General features: G+C 40.7%; 2 protein-coding genes across 4 annotated transcripts in view; one reads left to right on the plus strand and one right to left on the minus strand.

Annotated features, from left to right (window-relative positions):
• The window catches only part of kcnh3 (potassium voltage-gated channel, subfamily H (eag-related), member 3), a 137,556-nt gene extending 132,448 nt beyond the window's left edge, over positions 1–5,108 (minus strand). For both annotated transcript variants that reach the window (XM_047600728.1, XM_047600727.1), the window contains exon 1: positions 4,639–5,108. In XM_047600728.1, coding sequence (XP_047456684.1) covers positions 4,639–4,714 — 76 coding nt within the window. In that variant the 5' untranslated portion in view covers positions 4,715–5,108. The remainder of the gene's footprint in view (positions 1–4,638) is intronic.
• Positions 5,109–11,333: 6,225 nt separating this feature from the next.
• Positions 11,334–21,951, plus strand: idh1 (isocitrate dehydrogenase (NADP(+)) 1). 2 transcript variants are annotated; one of them, XM_047601395.1, is made up of 9 exons: positions 11,334–11,448; positions 12,562–12,683; positions 15,114–15,405; positions 15,995–16,097; positions 17,743–17,920; positions 18,015–18,166; positions 19,143–19,283; positions 19,375–19,537; positions 21,196–21,951. In XM_047601395.1, the coding sequence occupies exons 2-9, from the start codon at positions 12,562–12,564 to the stop codon at positions 21,287–21,289; spliced, it is 1,245 nt and encodes a 414-aa protein (XP_047457351.1). In that variant the 5' UTR covers positions 11,334–11,448; the 3' UTR covers positions 21,290–21,951. The 2 variants fall into 2 exon arrangements, with proteins under 2 accessions (XP_047457351.1, XP_047457352.1); XM_047601396.1 differs by having other exon boundaries at positions 11,340–11,449; positions 12,555–12,683.
• Positions 21,952–22,166: the final 215 nt, after the last annotated feature.

Genomic DNA, 22,166 nt, shown 5'->3' on the forward strand with positions numbered 1-22,166 from the left:
CGAGCATTGATTGAGGACCTGTTCCACCCAGGCTCTGACAGCCTGCTTTCTGTCATTTCTGCATTTTAAAACTAACAAATGTAACTCTACACAAACCCACCCTACAGAGCGATTCAACATTCAGCAGTGTTAGTTAAATGCATGTGTATTCTTTTTGTCAAGCTGTTTTGAAAGGTGTTGGATCTAGAAAAATAACCTTCTTCCACATGTATGATTCAGAAGCAGTGACGTCGAAGTGACGCAGCACTTCAGGCTCTTATTATTGGCTATACGTTTCTTCTTACATGATCAACTTGGAGTCACTTTGACTCCCAGTGAGTCAGTGGGTAAGAACCTCAACATCACATCTGGGGGCAGTCAAATCCACAGAGATGACATTTAACGTAAGAAACCCCTGCTGGAACTTTACTCTGCAGTAGTAGTAGTCAAATATACTCACTTCCAATTACTAATTCAAATAATACAAACATAAGATCTTCACATTTAAAAAGCTAAAACCAGAAAATGTTATTGACAATGAAAATAAGTGGCGATTAATGTCCTGTCAGTGGCTGGTAGCTTCAGAGATACAGTGCAGATAATAGTCTGGTTCAGGAATCAGATAACCGCCATGCTGGGATTGATAAATACAGTCCTGTTCAACACATTTCTTCAGCTGCAGTATAACGGGCCCCATCGTCTTAAGGGTTAAAACCTTTATTGTCTGACTGGATGTAAAATGCATTCCATAAAGTTGCTTCAATTTTATTTCCAAGTAGTTAAAACACAAACACCTCAAATCAATCTAAAAACAAAATTTGAAATCTCTGCAAGTGGAAATTAGTTGCAGACTGTTTTGGGTCCTCAATGCAAAGAAATATAAGTACTGGTTAAAATTTGCTGAAATCTCTTTAATATCTAGAGCACAAAGATGTTGAAGTAATCATGAAAACAGTCCCTGCTCTGAATGCTCAGTTTCCAGTGTTTTGGTTCTACGTTTGAGCCAAACAGATAGATTTTTTTCACATGGTACACCTACAAATTAAAAGTATGATCCACCTGAGCAGTTTGATAAGCTTTAATGCACTAGCGCCATTTATGTTAAATGTACAGTGGGATTTAAAAGTGTGATTTTTGCAATCAAAAACAGTCGTCAGTCTCGCCTGCTCTGTGAAAATGGAAGGAAGGAAAGCAGTCTTAAAGTAAAGGAATGGACATGTCCTCGTCAAATATAAATTTACTGGAAGCCAAGATAATGCCATGCAAAGAAACCAGGTCAAATGCAATGACTTCTGTTTTGTCTGAATTTAAGAGAAGAAAATTACACATCATCCAAGCCTTTATGTCTTTAAGGCATGCATGGAGTTTAGCCAGTTTCAACTGGTTTCATGGACAAATATAGCTGGGTGTCATCTGCATAGCAATGGAAGTTTATGCCGTGTTTACTCATAATATTGCCTAAGGGAAGGATGTATAAAGTGAAGAGCATTCCTGTTTAAATGGGCACAACTGATTACTAGAACTTTTTCTAGAATTTTAGAAATAAAATAACATTATTTCTTCATGCTCCGTCTGTTGTCTTATTCAAGAGGCTGGATAAAAATCCTCAAGTAAGCATGTATGAAAATAGTCCTTTAGGCATTTAATGTGCTAAAATACATAAATAATAACCATTACGTCACAGAGCAACAAGCTAATGAGTGTAATATTCACCAAACAGAGATGTACTGCTAATCTATGTGCCGTTTATGTTCGTATTCTAGTTTGGGACTAAAAAGTTATGAGAAGATGCCAATTCCTACAAGAAGTCAAGTTAGGTTGGAATCTCTTCTTCTTCTCTTGTTTTTAAGCGGTCAGCAAACCAGCTTATAAGTATATTACTGCCACCAATGAGACTGGAGTGTAGAGCAATAAAATTAAAACTACAATCTTATCTAAACTAAATTCTTTAAAAATTCAAACATATAAGCTCTATTGTCTTATTCTAGTTGCCAGATAATTAAAACTCATTACTTAAAGAGATGAGCTCACTGTATACTGTGCTTTGTTTCTGGTTGGTTGCAATGTTCACATTTTCCTGTTGGGCAATTGACGGTCTCATATTAAGTACTACTACTGAGTTTTGAACCTTCTAAAAACAGCAAGGGGATGAGGCGGTGCTCACCAGAAAACACTTCCTGAAAACCAGCCAATTAGAGGAAAGTTGAAAGGCAAGTTTTCAGACTGAACTGATGGACTGCTTCACAGCAAACATGGCATAAATAAGGATTAAGAAAAAAAAGGTGGTGTGATTCATACAAAGACAGTCTGGTGAAGTCCCAGAATAAAAACAAAAAGCTAAATACGGAGCATAATAACACATTTCCTTTAATTGCTTCCTCAAATGCCAAACTGTCAATCAATGAAATAATAATTTCAGAAGTAGAGAGCGCAGGAAAATAATGAAACTAATGCATCCATTGGGGTCAGTAGGGTATTTCCATGAGCTGCATTTGGTGCATTTAAGAAAATAATCCTTGCTTTCTGCTCTGATCTTAAGGATGGCATGAGACATTCAGAGGTGAGCTAAAAAGTCACAAAATGAAGTACCACAATGCTGTAGCAACTAAATGTCTTCTTCCTCTTTAATGGCGGTAGACTAGGGTCAAAACGGCTATTCATCCCAGAAGAATAGGAAGAGGCACCAAAATCCATTGACTAAACATGTCAAGGCACCTAACCTGATTAACCTGTGTGGGAAAACTTTACTCCAGATATTTGAAATCAGTCAGACAGAAATTAGTAAATTATGCAACGTGGATGTTTGGTGAGTTGGTAGTAGGAGATTGTCATTCAATACTAGCAACTACCACTCAGGCACAGGCTGTACCCAGACTACTACAACAAACAATGAACGGTACATTTAAAAGAAGAGAAAAGTTTCCTGGAGAAGAATCTTCCAGAGAGGGTTAGGGAGTTTATGGCAGTGTTGGATGACCAGGACAATTCTAGAGTAGAGAACACAAGGTACGAGCTACCCTCTCCACTACATTAACTTTAACAGAAAGATTTATTGAATTCAGTCGGCTCTAGTAGAAGACAAGGAAGACAAGAAAAGACTTTAGGAATCTACAGGGGGATCAACTTCAGGACATCAGATTGGTATTGTATCGGGAGGTAAAATAACTTGATCGTTATTATTCAGAGAATAACCGTCTGATTCAAATCACAACAAATAAAACCTCACACGCGCAGCAGCATTCAGACACAACTCAGCTTCTCCTTCGTTGTCACCTCAGACTCTGGTTTAATGAGGAGTTCATGTCACACCATTTAAAAAACTCATAGCTGCATCTCAAACCAAATTTATATTTAGACATCCGAAGCATCCCCACCTCCCTTCTTCCACACACATTCCCTACCCCCGCGACCGCTCTATTTACCCCTCCTGCCCCCTCCTCCCTCTCATCGTCCTCCTCCTCTGACAGGCAGAAAGGCCACAAAGAATTCTTGACATCCATTCGCGTTAATTACAATGGCGGCACATGTGCTGCTGAAAATGTGTAATTATCGGCACCCCAGTGAATGTGAGGCCTGTGTTTTAGTCCCTCAAAGGAAAAAAAAAGAAATAGCCACTTGTTCTTCAGATGAAGGGCTAATCTGCAGAGCATGGGCTGGATGTGTGATAGCATTCTTATGAATAATGCAGGCTGCATGGTTATGGTGTTTGGAGGTTGTCATATGCCACAGGACAGTAGAGAGATGAGCCGGGAGAGAGATATTGGTTTCTGTTTGAGCAGCAGATGTTTGTACAACAGAAAAAAAACAAAAGGGCACAGCACCAACAAGTTTGCCTTTCAAAGTGGGAGCATTTGAATAGCCTGCAGACGCAAGAAGAAGAAGAGGACACCTGGAGATCAGGATCAGGTTCTGAGTGGTTTGCTTCCTGCCGCCAGTTCATATAATCTCCTCCATCACATTGTCACGCATAACTAGTTTGGGGGGGGGGCTGGCTCTTAGACACACACAAATTCCCATCGTTCTGAATAATCAAGGCAGGAGGAGAACGGCGATGGAAGCATCTCTCACCCGCCCACCTACCCAGCATGGGCCCCAAACACACACAGGCTGCTCATTGCATCTGTTCACAAGACACCCTCGCCAAGGAAAGAAAGAAAGAAAGAAAGAAAAAACATGGTCTGTACATCCTGCCTCCTTTTCCACGCCATCATCTTAAACAGACCCGAGTGTTGAGACACAATACAGACAGGGCTGAGGATCATCTTAATGGGGCCCTGCATGGCAAACCATAACCTCTCTACAACCTTTAAATACAATGGAGCACAGTGGATGTGAAGGCAGTTACAACATGGGGGGTGTGGGGGTGGATGGGGCACAGCTGGCCCTACCAGCCTCTTCAAGTCTGACACTGCCAACAACAACAGACCGTTTCTAGACGTGCATATGTAGAGAAACACATTGCAAGGGCATAATGATAAAACTATAAAATATGAAAGATTTACCAAGCAGGGTGACAAGGGATTTATCTTTTAAACTTTTAAAATTGCATCTTGGGTAATACCTTTTGCAACAAAACAAAAAGATGTCCTTCTAAAGACACTATATCCACGTTTTGGGTGAAAACAGTTTGGCCAGAAAAGCGCCTGTTTTGTTACTCACGGGTGCCATCAAAGCGGGTGGCTATGGTGTCCAGGAAGGTGTTCTGCGGGGCCAGCAGCCCTCTCATTACCGGCATCCTGCTACGGGTCGACTGGGTCCTCCGGGCTCGGCGCCCAGGGGCCGCGCTGGACTCCTGCTCAGACCCGAAACTCGGCAGGAAGCGAGAGGTGCCCGGTGCGCATCCCAGCCCCTGGAGAAGCGCACCGATCCGAGATACGCGCGGTGGCTCCACCTTGGCACCGCGGGGGTTGTGACCATAATCAACTCAGCGGAGAGCGAGCATTTAAGCGTGGGATGCACCTGTGCACCTTCCAGTGGTGGTCCACCTTCCTGTGCGGTGGAGGTGGGGTGAGTGGGGGAGGTGAAAGACCAGGGACTTAAAATGCCAGTGTGCACGCAGGAGAGAGACAAGGATGGATGGACTGTAAGTTTTGGTGCTGATGATGCGTGGAGTCAATCTTATAGCAGCAAGCTCCTCCTCAACTCCGTCTCCCCCCCCCCCCCCCCCCCCCCCCCCCCCCCCCTCTCTCCCCCCCCCTCTCTCTCTCGTTGCGTGGTTATCTCGCCTCCACGGAGCGCAGATGCAGAGTCACATGACGCCTCTCAGGTCCTGCCAATCTCGGTGGTCCTGTTTCAAAGTGGAGGTGGCAGACAACAAAGAGACGCCGTTTTGGGGGAAGCCGTGGATCTGATATATGCATATATAACAGCTGCGTGGAAAATCTAATTAGAAGCGAGTACCTGTTGAAAGAGACTCTTCATTTCCTGCTCGCTTCAGGAAATCCGCACGTTTTGATTAAAAAAGAGGTTTAAAAATAAAACAAATCTTATTTCCCAGTGTTTCGTTCAGTCAGACTAAAGCTCAAACCGTGAAATAAATTGGAATCAGAACGAGGGTCGACTGGTTTTCATAAGAGGAAAGGGAACAGGGAGAGATAAAGGACCTGCTCCTTTGCTCGCATCTCTTCTCTCCTCAGGACCACATGGATGCATTTGGAAACACCGGAAAGACGCGCGTCTCACAGCTAAGTCAGATCCCGCCATCTTGTGGTCACACGTGGTGTTTTCATTAAAAGTAAGAGCTCAATAGAGTTTAAAGAACACTGCTCAAAAAAGGGGCAACACTGCTCAGAAGGGGCCATAAAAAGATGCCCCAATGGTAGACCTTGATCCACATGAAACATGTTGTGCTGTTCCGTCTTCAAGGGAAAGCCACTAAAGCAAGCACATGGCTAAACAATGCTATCTTCAGTCCCTGAAGAGGACTGGGAGACTGACCTCTGACCTGGTGTGTACAGATTAATCGTCATATTTATTGCTCACAAACAGAACCAGTTTATTGTGAAACAAGCTGATAGAGGCAGAGTGAGTGCTGTAGTAAAGGAAAAGGGTCAAAGATTACTTCAGGGATGTGAAAATCTGTGCAGTTATTCTGGATTTTTTTATTTGTAGATTATTTTCTCTGAAATGTTTCACATATGTAGTCAACAGAATTTTAGCCTGGGAAGTTGAATTCTTAGGACTGCACTCTTCTGGACTGAGGCTTCAGGTGTTGTTCCTGGGATCTGTTGGAGCCACTCTCTCAGTTTGGGGGTCTTAGGCTTTGACTTACACAGACTTTAATGATCCACAAGGGAAATTAATTAATCATAATAGCTTAGTTGTTACAAAAAGGTGAACTGTTATACAGCTGATAGATTAGGGTATTAAAGAAGTTTTGTAGCTATGGGATCAGAGTTGAATCAGGCTGCTGGACAATGAGCTCCTCTGACCCTCAAATGTTTGGTGTAGTGGATGGAATGGATTGTCCATAATGGAGAACAATTTATCCAGTGTCCTCCTGTCCCTCACTGAGACAAACGACTCCAACTCCCTACCGATCACATGTCCAGCCTTTCAGATCAATTTGTTGATCCTATGGATGTCTTTTTTGCTGGTACTACTTCCCTGAATAAAATACAGGGCACTCATTACAACAGACTGGTAGAAAGACCAAACTCGCTGCACACATTGAAACACTGGAGCTTCCTGAGAAAGTAGAGTCTACTCAGGCCCTTCTTGTACACAGCATCACTGTTGTCCCTCCAGTCCAGTCTGTTGTTCATGTGGACTCCCAGGTACTTGTAGCGGTCCACCACTTCCACCTCCAGGCCCTGGATGGTGATGGGCTCCACTGATGTCCTCTTCCTCCTGAAGTCAATGACCAGCTCCTTGTCCACGTTCAGGAGTACGTAGTTTGCCCGGGACCACTCCACAAAGTCTGAGATCAGTGTCCTATACTCCACCTCCTGTCCATCTCTAATTCACCTAACCACTGCACAGTCATCAGAGAACTTATGCAGGTGGCGGAAAATCAGAGGTGTGAGAGTGAACAGGAAAAGGAGATAGGAGATAAAGGAAACAGGAAAGGAGATAAAACAGTTCTCTGTGGTGCCCCTACATTACTGATAAGGGTATCTAAACGGGACTGAGGTTGCTGCAGTTGCTCAGGTTTAGATTCAGCAACATTCTGACCAAAGAATGAAGTCAGCTGACTCCCTGAATATACTAAATGACCAGGTTATTCCATGATTTTTTTTCAATGGATTTTTTGTGTACAACTTTTTTTGGCAGTGTTTAAAGTAATTATAGATTGCTTCAATAACGTACATATTCATATTTAGATCAGTAAAATCATATATTCTTACAGTAAACCGAGGCTGCCCTGTCACCCCTGCAGTCTGCACTATTTTAATGGGCTCCTGGAGGAGATGGGGTGGATGCACCATGCAGAGCGCAGCAGGTGGAGGTTGGGAGCAGGGTGATCATACTGAACTGACATTACTTATTTACTCACAAGAGTAAATTTAGATCCTATTGTGCAGAGCAGGTTGAGTATTTCATCATATAAAATGTTGGCCTTACTAAATGTTGTAGTGAGGTTCAAAAAGCATAGAAAAGCCAGAATAAGATAAATGAAGTGCACTTTATAGGAATGCAAACTACTTGTGCTTGCACAAAAGGCTTCCTCGAAAAGTTTTACTTTAGATTTGAAAACTTTATTTAAAATTTTTTTAGCAGACTAATGAGATGGCAAAGACAGATCAGAATTTAAATAAAGCAAACCTGACAACATTCACTCACCTTGTACATACATAATTTCTGCACCTTGTTACTTGATAACTGCTCTTTGCACAAATTTAAATCAGAGCGGAAAAACAAAAAAAAAAAAAAAACACTTAGCCAATGGAGTAGGTTTGATTTTGACATTGGTTGGGATACGGCAGCACTCCTGAAAGTTGAGGGGTTTTTTTTGCTTTTGCAAACATTATTTCACGTTGAGCTGATCAATCAAGCAAATGCTCATAGTCAGACTAATGAAAGACAAGGAGGCAACTTGAAAGATTACAGGGGTATAAATGAAGTAACATTTGAACCTTTGAACAAGTAGATTAGTGTCATCTGGTTGTTATTCAGATCATCATCACATTAACATTTGTCACAATGATGAATTTCAAGACTAACATATCCATCATTATTTGGCCTCACCTGTGAATTTCTGGGCTCTCCTCCAGCTTTTCCTCCTCCATTTCTTCCAGCCTCTCTTCCTCTATCTCCTCTAGCTTTCTCCTCCTCCATCTCTCTACTCTACTACTCAGCCTCTCTACTCCTGTCTGGTGACAAGAATATGTTGATGCATGATATATGAACAGAATAGGGATACAATGATCATACAAAGATCAAGTTTGATGGTACAGTTGTTGCGTGAGCAAAAAAGGCCTTTACTTTCACACAATTACTACTGTAATTTGTTCCCTGAAAATTTCAAGATGCTCGTTTGAACAGCTGCTCTCTTCCACACAAATACATGAGAGTACAAATAAAAAATAACTTTTTTTTTAAAAAAAAGTGTATCTCTTTGGTATTAAGCCACTACAGTTATATACCCTTCAATTAACTTACACTTTGACTCCAAAATAAGTGTCTTATGTCGAGTTTTCTTTTCCATGACATCAATTAAAAAGGACACACGCACCCATGAAAACAGGAACAAATACAAATATAAATGTAAATTACATCACTGATATTACAATTCGTCAAGCTGACTTGACATCTCACACTTACGTTTGTGGATAAATCCACTGTCGCCTCCTGTTCTAGCCCACTAGCAGCAGGTAAGAAGTAGCGTTACAAGCAGATGGAGTGACAGCGGGGACGGCCAATCGCATGTCACTGGGAAACTGGGAGAGCCAATCGGAGAGCGATATTTAGGCCAGAGTCGGAACTGTTAACGCGACAGAGGTCGACTGTTAACCCTTTGTGTGTCGTAATTAATAACTAAACGGACAGCGGTTGTATTGTATTGATAGTGACGACCCAGTGGCTGGATGTTGATAGGGACGTGTCCCCGCCCAGTTCTACGCCCCTGCGCTCTGCCAATACTGTGGAAGGAAATAAGCTTCAACTGGTTTCAGACTGGCGCAGCAGAGGCAGAGGATAATACTACAACAACTCAGTCTTCATTCTGTTGTTTCTATTGACCCTACATGCATCAATTGAGGCTGCAATGATTTATTACATTTATTAATCAATTAATCCTAAGAACATATTCAGCTGAAAGCAAACATGTGAAAATTGCAGCAATCCTCACATTCAGCTATATCAGCTAAATGATAATTGCTGGCTGCAGATTAGTAGCAGCAGAGTGACCGGTCAACACATGAGAATCAGGCCTTCCCATGACATGATCAGCAAGGCCTGGAGCTGCAGGAAAATTGATCTTATTTGCACCACTGCATGAATTCCACTTAAAGTTTGTCACAGTGCTGCAGGGGAAAGTCTTCCATTATCTACCTCCGGCTCTGATGATCATGTGTTAGAAGCCTGGTCAGATAAGTGTTACTTTCTGTGATTTATGCATTAGTTTCTTTTTTACAAACTTAATTTATCATTTAAAAGAGAGAATACATTAACAACAAGCTTTTTCTTGGCCAGTGTTGCTAAGTTCAGTAACACATCCAGCTTCTTTCTTCCATTCAAATCAACACCAGATTTTTTAAATTGGAGAATAAATTAATAAACTCTGCATCATATCCATGTAGGAAGGGAACTAGGAGGGATTAACCTAATAAAATGGGCTTGTGACCATGCAAAAATTTCCAGAAAATAAATGAGTTCATCACACACTTGCATACAGAGCAACACTTGTCACTTCTTTAAGTACACTCGTGTGTTCTAATGTTCAGTTGATACAGACACAACATCAGAAAGAGGGCAATTCAACTGGATGATCCTGTTGTTAAGCTGTTTTTAATTCAAAGCAGAATACCAGGACCTTCGTGAATAGTGGAGTGTAAAGTTGGAAAGCATTCTGTGGTGTACCTAATGAACTGGTGGCAATTCAGGTTTGGATTCTGATCAGAAACTGGATGTAGGAGGTGACATTAAACACTCCCTAAGAAGTACAAAGAAGTGTGAGATGATTATTAGAATAAATATTAAAATAAACTAGAGGACCAAATAAATTGAATAAGATAAAATAGAAAAATGTTCCCTTTTTAGAGCCTCTGAAATGTGAGATTTCTTTGTCCTATGTTACTGTAAACTAATATATAGACCAGCGACAAGGGACCTCCAGAGAACTTGATCAATTTTCTATCTGTGACCAGGTGTATCCCATCTTTTTATTATTATTATTTTTCACTGAGAAAGCAGGTGTACATCATCATGTACTGTGTCAACTGTACGAAAAACTATATTAAAAATTAATATCTACTCACATTAACATGCATTATAAATTCTAGGGCATTAACAGAGAGATAAATAGACAAAACAAAAGAAAACAAAGCATAAAAAGAGTAGTAAAAAAATATATAATTTCAACCCCTTTCTATTAAATTCATAACAGCTGATCGTATTATGAGTAGTAACTAAGACAACACAAATACATGAAAACAACAACACAAAGCACCTGTATATTGTCTTTCTCCAAACCCCTAAGTGACCCCATCCCCACAGATCTTTCTCTAAATTACACTACTTGCTGGATATTTCAGATCAATACATACATATAAAAATAAACCTGTAAATAAACAGAGAACTTAATGTAAATTTTAAAGATATACCACGTCCAGTCAGGGCAGGTGCTAGGAATTTTGAGCCCCCTGAAAGAATATTGGCGTGGGGCCCTCTACCCCAGGATTTTTCATGCCCACTTGTACGTGGAGGGTATGCTCTTTTGAGTAATGTGACCCTTGTTAGGCAAAAAATATTAAAACCATCCTAAAGTCAGTGTAACTGTTAAATATTCTAAATTGTATCTTAATATATTAAACGTTCTTTCGATTTAGGTTATTTAAATGTCCTACCAGTAACAAAATTTTACAAGGCTACATTAGAACAAATCATGATAAAGTAATTGACCCTCCCCTGATGCGTATAATTACTGAGTAGAACTTGAATGCGTAATAATGAAATAATTGTCAGGCAGACACATATTTATTTATTTATTTATTTATTTTTTTCTTTTATCTGTATCCAGTATGTGGTGTGGACCATGTGGACATTCGGCTGAATAAAATCTAAATTTTAAGCGAATTACAACTATGACCAATCAGCGAGCTGTATTTCTAGATCCCCGCCCCCTCCCGCTGTGTGGGCTTCTCTGATTGGCTATAGTCGTTTCTGCTCCTCTCTGATTGGGCTGAAGAGTCCTGGAGGGGGAAGCCGGCTCCTGTAGCTCCTCTGACCCGCTGTCAGCTCGAGAAGACATCATTCCGCTTCCTCCTCATCTCGTCGCTGGCTGTGTCTCGACCCTTTATACTCAATAAGGTAGGCGCTTGTAACGTATTATGAAATTGTAGTTACTCGAAAACAAGTAAAATATAAAAATGGCCACGTTCATGGAAGTGGACTGGGATCGGTTCTCAGTACACGTCTAAATGTGTTGCTACAAATGCTAGCCGCAGTCTTACTGAGAAAACGAAGGCTGCAACTCAATAAATCCGACACAATTACAATAAGTGGCATTTAATTATTTGAACATATTGACTCATTTAAATGTTCATATATAGTGGTGTATAGCCAGAGTGTGTAGACATTAAGGCCTTCAAGGAGCCTCACAGAGTTACTTCCTGGTTTCCTGTTTTGTTAGTGATGGATCATTCAGGACTTTTATATGTTTCATGTATTTGGTTTACATTTCTCGCATACATCCTCGTCGCCCTCGGCTCCCCCAGCAGTCTCCTCCCCATCATGCCATGATCAGCCTCTTTCTGCAGACTTATGTAACTTTAGGAACACCCTTCCATGTTCACATGAGGTGGCAGAAAATTCTGCAAGTTGTGCAAGAGCTGCAAACCTGACATTTATGTTTCATGAGAGAAAAAACTGCATTAAAGTATTTTATAATGTGAGAATAACCGCTTGTTGCAGGCTTTGGTTGCACATTTAAGAGGATTATATAGAGGGGGAGGAAATGGAAGTTGAGTCACAATTCAGACACTGCTTTTTATGAATGAATTAAATAATTGTTATTATTATTTTTTAACTGTCATCGTTTGAAAGATTGACTTACAACTAAAACTTTTCAAAGTTCAAGTACTTTGAAGTAATTTGGAGTTTTTGAATCTTCACATGGCACGTTTGTTCAACTTTGTTCAGTTTGGGAAACATGAAAATTTGTGATTCTATACATGTTTCCTAAAACTGCACGAAAAATATGTAAAATGTTAAACTCTAATGTGTATATGAATCACTGGAGAAACACTCCTGCACTCCTTCAAGGATATGTGTATAAAACATTTACTTTTGTCGGGTGAAGAATAAAAGAAAGTTACCTCGTTTTAAAATAATGTTAACCGGTAGAAATGTAGATCTAACGCTCTTTGATTTATTTCTTTATCGTTCTTTTCCCTATGTCCCTATGTCTTCTTTCTTTCTAAGATGTCTCCAAAGATCAAGGCCGGCTCTGTTGTGGAGATGCAGGGAGACGAGATGACTCGGGTCATCTGGGAGCTCATCAAGGAGAAGCTCATCTTCCCGTACCTGGAGCTCGACCTGCACAGGTGAGAATAGTATCACACAGCACAATTATGACACAATTAGCCGAATGCAACACACCATGCTTATACAGGGGTGTTTGCACTCAGTATTTAGGTGAAATTGAATTAAATAGAAATAAGTGACAGTTTCTGGGTAGCTCGGGTATTTCCAGTTTGACTGGATTTTGTGAGATTTTCTGATTGTGGTATTTTGGTTTGTTAGAAAAACACACAAAGACTCTGCTCTACGGGTGTCGTTATCTCACCTAGGGAGAAGACAATGCAGTTTCCATATTTAAATTTTAACATCAGAAAACTGCAAAAACTGCAAACTTAAATGACAGATTTCTGCTGCATGTAAGTTTTGTAATTATGAGAAAATGTCTTTCAGACATTATTAAAACCTACTCAAGCTTTATTGTGCTGTTGGATCAAACTAAAACATAACTGATCATTAAACATTTGATAGAATATTTCCCTAAATAACCATTTTAACCTGTTGTTGTCCACCTGAATACTGAATATCTGTCAGACCTATTTATTTATTTCTTCATTTGACCTTCCTCGTCTTCTCTATTACATGAACTTTGCTCAGTATTTGCAAGGCCTTTATGCAAAGCTCAGGTTTCTTATGTGTCTATCTTTAATTCTGATATATATCTTCAAGCTTAAGAGTTCCTGTAAAGATGTCTTCCAGTATTAAACATCTCTTGGATTAACAGATTGTCACAGGTCAGTTGAGTGGACAAAGCAGACAATTTGTAGAAGAAATCATTTTTAGCTTTTAGTAAAGTTTGTATTGGCATATAAGTAGTGAGGTGTGCGTGCATTTTTTTAAGGACACTCAAAGCATGTGCAGAGTTTCTGGAGAGTGAATAAATGATCCTACTAAACATTCCTGGCAAACCTGTTTAAACAGTTTCCTACGCCTGCCTCCCTCCTCACTCATTTCTATCAGTAGGTTGTCCGTTGTTGAGCTGCACATTGTTGTGCCTGGTGTTGGCTTTCGGGGGATGGGTTGCAAGAAACTGGGTAAAAGGTCAGGGCTGCATTTAAATAAAGCTAATAGGCTAATGCTGGATGGGAGTGATAAGCACAGTGAGCTTGTTTTCAGGTGAACTATGTGTTGCCCGTTCACCTGCTTGTGAAAGCAGCAAAGTTCCTCGAGTTCCAACTAGTACAGCAAGTTTCCAGTCATGTTGGAAGTAGATCAGCTGCTGTTGCACAGTGGATTCCTTGTTTCTATTGTCTTTGTGTTCCTCTACTTATCTCCTCCTCACCATCAGTTTGACCTGAAGCAGGAACAGAGTGAAGTTAGTGGCAGAGCGGGAGCTCCACAGCCCCGGCAGGAGTTTGATCACATTCTCTTTCACTGTTCACTCATTTCAATCCGTGTCCTTTGACACAGTAAATATGTTTCACATCACAGCCGCTGTACTTCAGCCTTCAACCCAGATGAAAACCCTGGCATAAGCCTACTTTCAGAGCTCGGTCAGTGCTCGCTCCAGGCCTGCTGTTAAATGGTGTGCACTGTGGCGTGTATAATCACCTCTTTTACTTGCAACAGAGTGCTTATTATTTATTGAGTCTCATGCCTCTGCTGCATAATTGAAATGTTGTCTGTGTCTCATTGGTGGTCATTCTCAAACTTTAAATCACACAAATGAACACAGCTATGAATCATATATTTTTTTTTAATTATGTGGCACAAAAGTTTTTCGGTTGTTGATTACCAAAGAGATATCTTTCTTCCCTTTTAGCACCTTGTTAAAAATGTCCACATTTGCACATAAAAATATGTCAGAACATCACTTGATCTTCACACAAGTCCTTGGGAAGTTGAGGGAAATAGACCCTTGGGACCTCTCAGACTATTATGAAGTGATCTTTGTTGGTGGATCACTCTTGTGAAGGGGAACAGTCATTTTAAATCTCCTCCATTTGTTCTCAATCTGCCTGACTGTGGATCTGTGGATTCCAAACTCTTTAGAGATTTGTAACCTTTTCCAGCCCTTTGAGTGACAACAACTATTTTGTCTTTTGTCTGTTGCCATCATACAACTAATGAACAACTAAACCAACTAAACCAGGAACTGAATGACTCCTGAGTCTCATTACATTGATGCACAGGTGGACTCTAATTTGGCCTTGAAATTAGTTTATAATCCTAGAGGTGCACCTCAGCGATATGTAATGTCATGTCTCATTTCCTTGAATTAACAAATACACAAGTATAATATTTCAGTTTCATTTGTTTGATTGGATTCTCTTTGTCTACTTTCAGAACATTTCAGTCATATTTATGCAGAAATGTAGAACATTTTGAAGTGTACAAAACCTTTTTACCCATATTGGTTGCCCAAAATTTAGTTTTACAGACACACATGAACCCTTTTAGTCCAAATACATACCTTGTATTTGATTCTTTCTATTGTATTCTGTCTTCCCGCTCAGCTATGACCTTGGCATGGAGAACCGAGACGCAACAGACGACCGGGTGACGGTTGAGGCAGCGGAGGCGGTCCGCCGTTACAACGTGGGCGTCAAGTGCGCTACCATCACGCCAGATGAGAATCGCGTGGAGGAGTTCAAACTCAAGCAGATGTGGCGCTCGCCCAATGGGACCATCCGTAACATCCTGGGGGGGACCGTGTTTAGGGAGGCTATCATCTGTAAGAACATCCCTCGCCTGGTGACTGGCTGGGTCAAGCCCATCATCATTGGCAGGCACGCACACGGAGATCAGGTATCCTGGAAACAGATGAAACTTTAATTTGCTTGTGACGGGACAAATGCTTACAGCTAAAAACAAAGGCTACAGTTTAAATTGAGTAAACTCTGTTCAGTTAAAGTTTAAAAAAAATACGTATAGTATAAGTTATTATAACTTATTATTATCTGACAGAGATGTCATGAGAGGTATCATTTTCCAGAAAACCTCAATGATATGTTGACCACTCAGGGGGGTGTTTTTTGTATCAAACCCCCGTTTGGTTGCCAGAATGGACTTGGTCAATAATTATGTTTCGTCAGCCGTCCTTTGGACCACTGTTTACGGCCTCTACAGCCTGAACAAGCAGCAGCAGCAGCAGGCAGCGTCACTAAACTAAATCACAGTGTAACTTGTGGATCTGTGCCAAAGTCAATAGTTCTCTCCTCACAGCGGAGAAATGTCCGAGGGCTGCTTACGTAACGTCCCATTGGCTAATCTAGCTCTAGATGTTTTGTGACCATCTTGAACTTTGATCTGACACCATTTTATTGGACCCGATGTTTATTGAGTTCAAACATCCTTTTTACTTGTTAATATTAACCCTTCTTCTCCCCTTCCACAGTACAAAGCCACAGACTTTGTCGTGCCTGGGCCTGGGAAAGTAGAGATGACCTACACTCCTGCAAAGGGAGAGCCAGTCAAATTTGTTGTTCACGAGTTTGAGGGTAAGAAGCTTGTTGTACATTCAAACCTTTTATCGGATCAGGCGTCAGAAATCCTCTCTGATCTGCATTAAACTGTCCACACACAGAATACACCAGAACATTATGACCACTGACAGGAGAAGTAAATAACACTGACCATCTTCTGACAATTCAGTGTTCTGCTGGGAAACTTTTGGACCTGGTATTCTTTCATGTGGATGTTACTTAGACCTACTTAGCCCCAGTGTTGTCCCACATTCATAAAAATGAAGGTGACAGGTCACCACAGCTCATTTGACATATCAACATCAAATAAAAAAGTCTGTAAGAACGAAAATATCAAATAGGAGTGTCCTGATCAGTACAGTTACCAATCTAAGCATTTTTAAAATGATCAGCTCGGTACCTTGCTTCAGCTAAGTCTGATATTTAGTAGTTAAAAATAGAGAAATGTTCCAAAGAGGTTTAGGGAGTTTATGGGTACGATCTGGCCTCTCTACACTACAGCATAGGGATGCGCCGGTACCAATATCGAAGAAAATTGTAGATCGGGTATCGGTGATCCATATTGGTAATTAATTCCCATTTGCGCTAAACTATATTAAGAGCTGATTGCTATTTATTTTGAAAGTCTAACAACCAAGCCAGTGAAGCTATTGTTTTTTTTTTTCAGCTCCATTATTTATTATTTATATATATATATATATATTTATTTTTTTTTTTTTTTTTACATTGGATTTTGAATCCCTAATTGCACTGACTGAACCAGTTACACTTGTTATATTTTTATGGTTAAGATTGTTTTACTGGTGCACAATTATTAAATAAGTAATTCAGTACATTTATATCTGTTTATTTGTTTAAAAAAAAAAAAATAGGAAAGAAATGTTTACTCAAGTCTGATGTTGCCTTGCGCAAAAGAATGATCCCAGTTTTTCCCACACAATGAAACTTACCATTTGTTACCATAATTCCGCACTGTTTTTCTGTATCGGTATCGGCCGATACTAAACCTCCGATATCGGTATTGGTGATGAAAAAGGAGGATCAGTGCATCCCTACTACAGTACTTTAACAGAAAGATTTATTGGACTCAATCCAGTCGACTGTAGGAGAAGACAAGAACAGACTTCAGGAATCTACAGGGGATCATCAGCTTAGGACTCAATTTTAAAAGACCAGTATTAGATTGTGGGGAGAAAAAAACTTGAGTGGACATATCAAATATCATGAATGTGTCATAGTCTTAGTCAACATATCTAAACTTGACTGAGACCATACAAAGGCTCTTAAACAAACACAATTTCCTCATTGTGTTCATATTGTAACTGGTCAAATAACAGGTGGATTATCTCTGCCTTTCAGCTCTGTTCTCCTGTTATGGTTTTATCAGTGTAAACAGAGCAGATTGAACTAAAAGAGATTTTAAATGGTTCAGTGAAAGATTTCTCACATTTGTCACTCTCCACTGACATGTCTGTAAATGGTCTTGCTTTTATGGCACATGCTGGGGATTGAACCGCTAACCCTTCAGTTCGTGGACAACCTGCTCCACCTACTGACACAGCCGCCCCATGTTTTGCATGTTGTATGTGTGCATTTGTTTGTTTAACTGCTCTACAATCCATGTGAATGTACTCATATCTTTGTTGGTGTGTCTGTCCAGGCACAGGAGGTGTAGCTCTGGGAATGTACAACACTGACAAGTCCATCAGGGACTTTGCCCACAGCTCCTTCCAGATGGGTATATCCAAAGGCTGGCCTCTCTACCTCAGCACCAAGAACACCATCCTGAAGAAGTACGACGGCCGCTTCAAAGACATCTTCCAGGAGATCTACGAAAAGTAAGAACTTTAAAATACTGTCATACATACTCTTGTACCAGACATACTGTAGACTGGAACCAAAATGTGTTGTCCACATTCTCGTGTGTCTCAGGGAATATCGTGCTCAGTTTGAGGCCAAAGGAATCTGGTATGAGCACAGACTGATTGATGACATGGTGGCCCAGGCCATGAAATCTGAGGGAGGCTTCATTTGGGCCTGCAAGAACTACGATGGAGATGTGCAGTCTGACTCTGTGGCACAAGGTTGGTTTGAAAACATTTAAACCTACAGTTGTATTAAAAGTGATGAAAAGAACTATATTTGTATTGAAAATAAGACAGACAGACTTCCTATTCTGGAGTCTGGAGACACTCTGTTAGGAACTGGTTATGCTCCAGCAAATACTAAAATACAGGAAAAGTACTACTGCTAACAGAGACATCTGCTAACACAGGAACGGTCCAAATCCTCTAGACAACAGTCAGTTAACAACTTCACCAAACGTCATGTGGTAACAGAGAGAAGGAGACTGTACATCAACTACTTGATAAAGTTATTAAACCTTTAGCTGCAGTACATAGAGAAGAATTCAGAGAAATACCTGCTACACTATCCTATCCAACTACAGCATGTATTCAGGTCAACAACATTTATTGCATTGTTGCAGAGCATTTCTTTCTACTGTAATTTATAAGTGATGCTGTCAACGGTGTTAACGTAACTTCAGAAAATCAGAACTCGTGCAACCTCTAACATCCAGAGCTTCTCTTTATCAGCTGAAACGCGCCCCATACCAGACTCAAAATCTATTAAAATATATTATAATGAAGCAGGTTGCCGATTTTGCCACAGCGGCTCAGTGGGTAGCGCTGATGCCTTCCAGCGAGAAGGTTTGAGTGCAGGTCAGGCCTTTCTGGGTGGAGTTTGCATGTTCTCCTTGTGTCTACGGTTTCTCCAGGTACTCCCGTTTCCTCCCACCTCCAAAGACTCGATTTATGCTCGTTAGGCTGATTGGTGACTCTAAATTGACCTTAGGGTGTGAGTGTGAGTGTGAATGGTTGTTTGTCTCTGTGTTAGCCCTGTGATAGGCTGGTGACCTGTTCAGGGTGTACCCTGCCTCTTCCAGCTGGGATAGGCTCCAGCAACCCCCGCAACCCTAGTGAGGATTAAGCGGTACGGAAGATGAGATGAGGTTGCAGATTTTACATCTCATTTTACATCTTCTGTGACTCTGTTCAGGGTACGGCTCTCTGGGTATGATGACCAGCGTTCTGATTTGTCCTGATGGACGCACAGTGGAGTCAGAGGCTGCCCACGGCACCGTGACCCGCCACTACAGGCAACACCAGCAGGGAAAAGAAACCTCCACCAACCCCATCGGTAGGAAGACAGATGTGACTGTAAAGGAAGAAGCCAGACATTCTGAGAATGTTTATAATGTAACTCACTATCGTGCATCTGTTTGCTGTAGCCTCCATCTTTGCATGGACGCGAGGTCTCCTCCATCGGGCCAAGCTGGACAACAACGCAGAGCTGCGAGTCTTCTCTGAGGCACTGGAAGCCGTTTGCATTGAAACCATCGAGGCTGGTTTCATGACCAAGGATCTGGCTATCTGCATCAAAGGCCTCTCAAAGTTAGTCACACATGTTAAACACTGCACATTTATTGTATTTCCAAAGGATTGTGTTACATTAGGGGTTTCAACTCATTCCTTTCATATTTGGTAGAGTCTGATCCTGTGCAAAGTCGTAGCTATCTATATGAATGTTCTATTTAACAAGTAACAGTCCACATGGATTAAACAGTGATGCTGCTTTGTGCCTCCTAAACACAGCCTAGGACACAGGATACTCCACAGCCACACCCCCTCTTTAATTTGTTATCTCTGCACTGACTTTGTCTAAAGACAAAACAATATTTGACTGACTAATTTATTTTGGTATTAATTCTCCACAACAAGCAAACATTTATCCATTCTTAACTTAATCGTTTAGCGCATACATGCACAGACAACGTTTAAAGAGAACTTAAATAAATAAAGATGCACTTCATAAACATGTGATGTAAAGCTGGGCTCAGATCCCAGATTTACCATTCCGTATACTCCTTATAGTTAGTGCAGACATATTATGTGGACCTCACTCACCAAAACATATGTGATGCATTATCTGGTACTGTCAGGTTTTTTACAGATCCACACTTTAACCTCACAAACTGTAGGCTTAAACATAAATTCTCAAAACATCAAATTAGAAAAAAAAAAATGACACGGAGCAGCAGATGTAATGGTCATGGTCCTCTGTGTAGAGATGGGACATTTGACACTGAGGCTTCAAAACCTGTTTCACTCTTATTGAAACAGACTGGTTCAAAGCACGGTGTTGGGGCTCGTATCAAATCTCTGTGATCACATGACCAATGATGTTTGAGGCTTCATATGTCACAATGAAACACTGACGGATTTGAATCATTTGCAGTGCTTCATTCATTATAACGAGACCCAAATTGCTAGATGTTCCCCTCTGACTTCACAGCTTTGCATAAGAACTTCTCAGAAACCTTTTAGTGTTTCATCACTCCACTCAAATCTGCCATATCAATCTAAGCCATGTTTTAAGTAATAAATAGTAAGAGCACAACATATTCAAAAGTATACTTGAAAATTGACATTTCACAATTTTATAATACTTTCAAGTGAGGACAATGATTGTCACTGTCTTTGAAGCCCCAAAAGTTTCATCTGCCCATCTCTACCTCTAATGTGCTAATGTCAGCTATCATGCTACTGTAGACAAATGTTAAAAATTCAGCTCCAGTGAAATCCTACTGAAAACTAAAAACACTGTGTTTACTCAGACTGGCCAAACATTTCCACTTTGAAGCATTTCAGAGTTGGAGAGTTCAGTTGCTTCTTCTTTTGGTTTTATTGGCCTGACAAAGGTGGTTGCTGGTGCATTACCGCCACCTACTGGACTGAGCGTCTCCACACTTTACTTTTAGCAGTCTATTTAGTTCACATTGTTAACAACAGGTGGTGCATTTAATGCTGCATGATCTGGCACAGTAATCTAAATAATATCCTGTAGTGTATGATGCAGTCTTGTAGTGTGTACACATTTGAGATCAAAGAGAATAATATCTTAACTTTCCCCTAAAGTGTATAAGGCAGACCGATTTCAAATAGGGTAGAATTTTAAAACTCAGACAGTGGCGATCTATTTTCCTCTGTGAGAACCTAATAATAATAAAAGTGTGCTAACTATTTTCTGATCCTCTCGCCTCTGTTTGCAGTGTGACCCGTGCCGACTACTTGAACACCTTTGAGTTTCTGGACAAGCTGGCAGAGAACCTGAAGATTAAGCTGGCTAGCCAACCCAAACTGTGATCTCACATCTGGGCCGCCACCACAGTTAAATACAAGACATACACACATTCAAACACATCTGTACAGTTATTAGATTTTTGAGTGTCTGCTCAGGACTCCAGGTCTTACAACTGCAAGTCGTTTTCTCTCTCAATCATGGAGGGTGCCTTGACCAGAAGAAAGGGAGGCTTCTAAATTAGTAGTAAGCTAAAGGCCACAGCTGTGACGGTGAAATCATTTAACACCAACATTAACAGGACTCTGTGCCCTCCGTTACCCTAATTGCACTAAATCCCCTGAATACACTGCCAGTATTTGTTGTGTGTGTCTGTGTGTTCAGAGGGAGCCTCCAGACCTTCGCTGCCTTATTTGTTTTGTGTCAAAGTCATTGATTGATCTGTAGCAGAGTCACCATTCATTCCATGAGACACTACACATGCAGCCCCCTCATCTCACACCACCCACAAACCAACAGCATTAAACTACTTTTTGAGTTTTTCTACTGGTTTGAACTCGTCACAGTTGTTAAGGAGATGTATTTCTTCATCATTCATGCCTTTATATGTGTGTAATTTCATTAAAATCCAGAGTAACTGATCATGTTCTGCCAAATTCATCTCTTAGTTTGTATTCAATGTCATGCTTGTCCATTCCTTATAATAAAAGTGTTTTTGACTGACTAATTTCTGTTTTTCTTATTAAATACAAACAAATGTACAGTGGTGTGAAAAACCAGAGTACCCAGAGAAATCCCACACGGACACAGGGAGAACATACAAACTCCACCCAGAAAGGTCCTTCTTGCTTGGAGGCATCGGCGCTAACCACCGAGCCGCTGTGCCACCCATTTGACCAACCTGTGACATAACTTAACTGTTATCACACCTCAGTTCAGTTT

The sequence above is a fragment of the Mugil cephalus genome, chromosome 12 (genome assembly GCF_022458985.1).
Source record: "Mugil cephalus isolate CIBA_MC_2020 chromosome 12, CIBA_Mcephalus_1.1, whole genome shotgun sequence".
Lineage (NCBI taxonomy): Eukaryota > Metazoa > Chordata > Actinopteri > Mugiliformes > Mugilidae > Mugil > Mugil cephalus.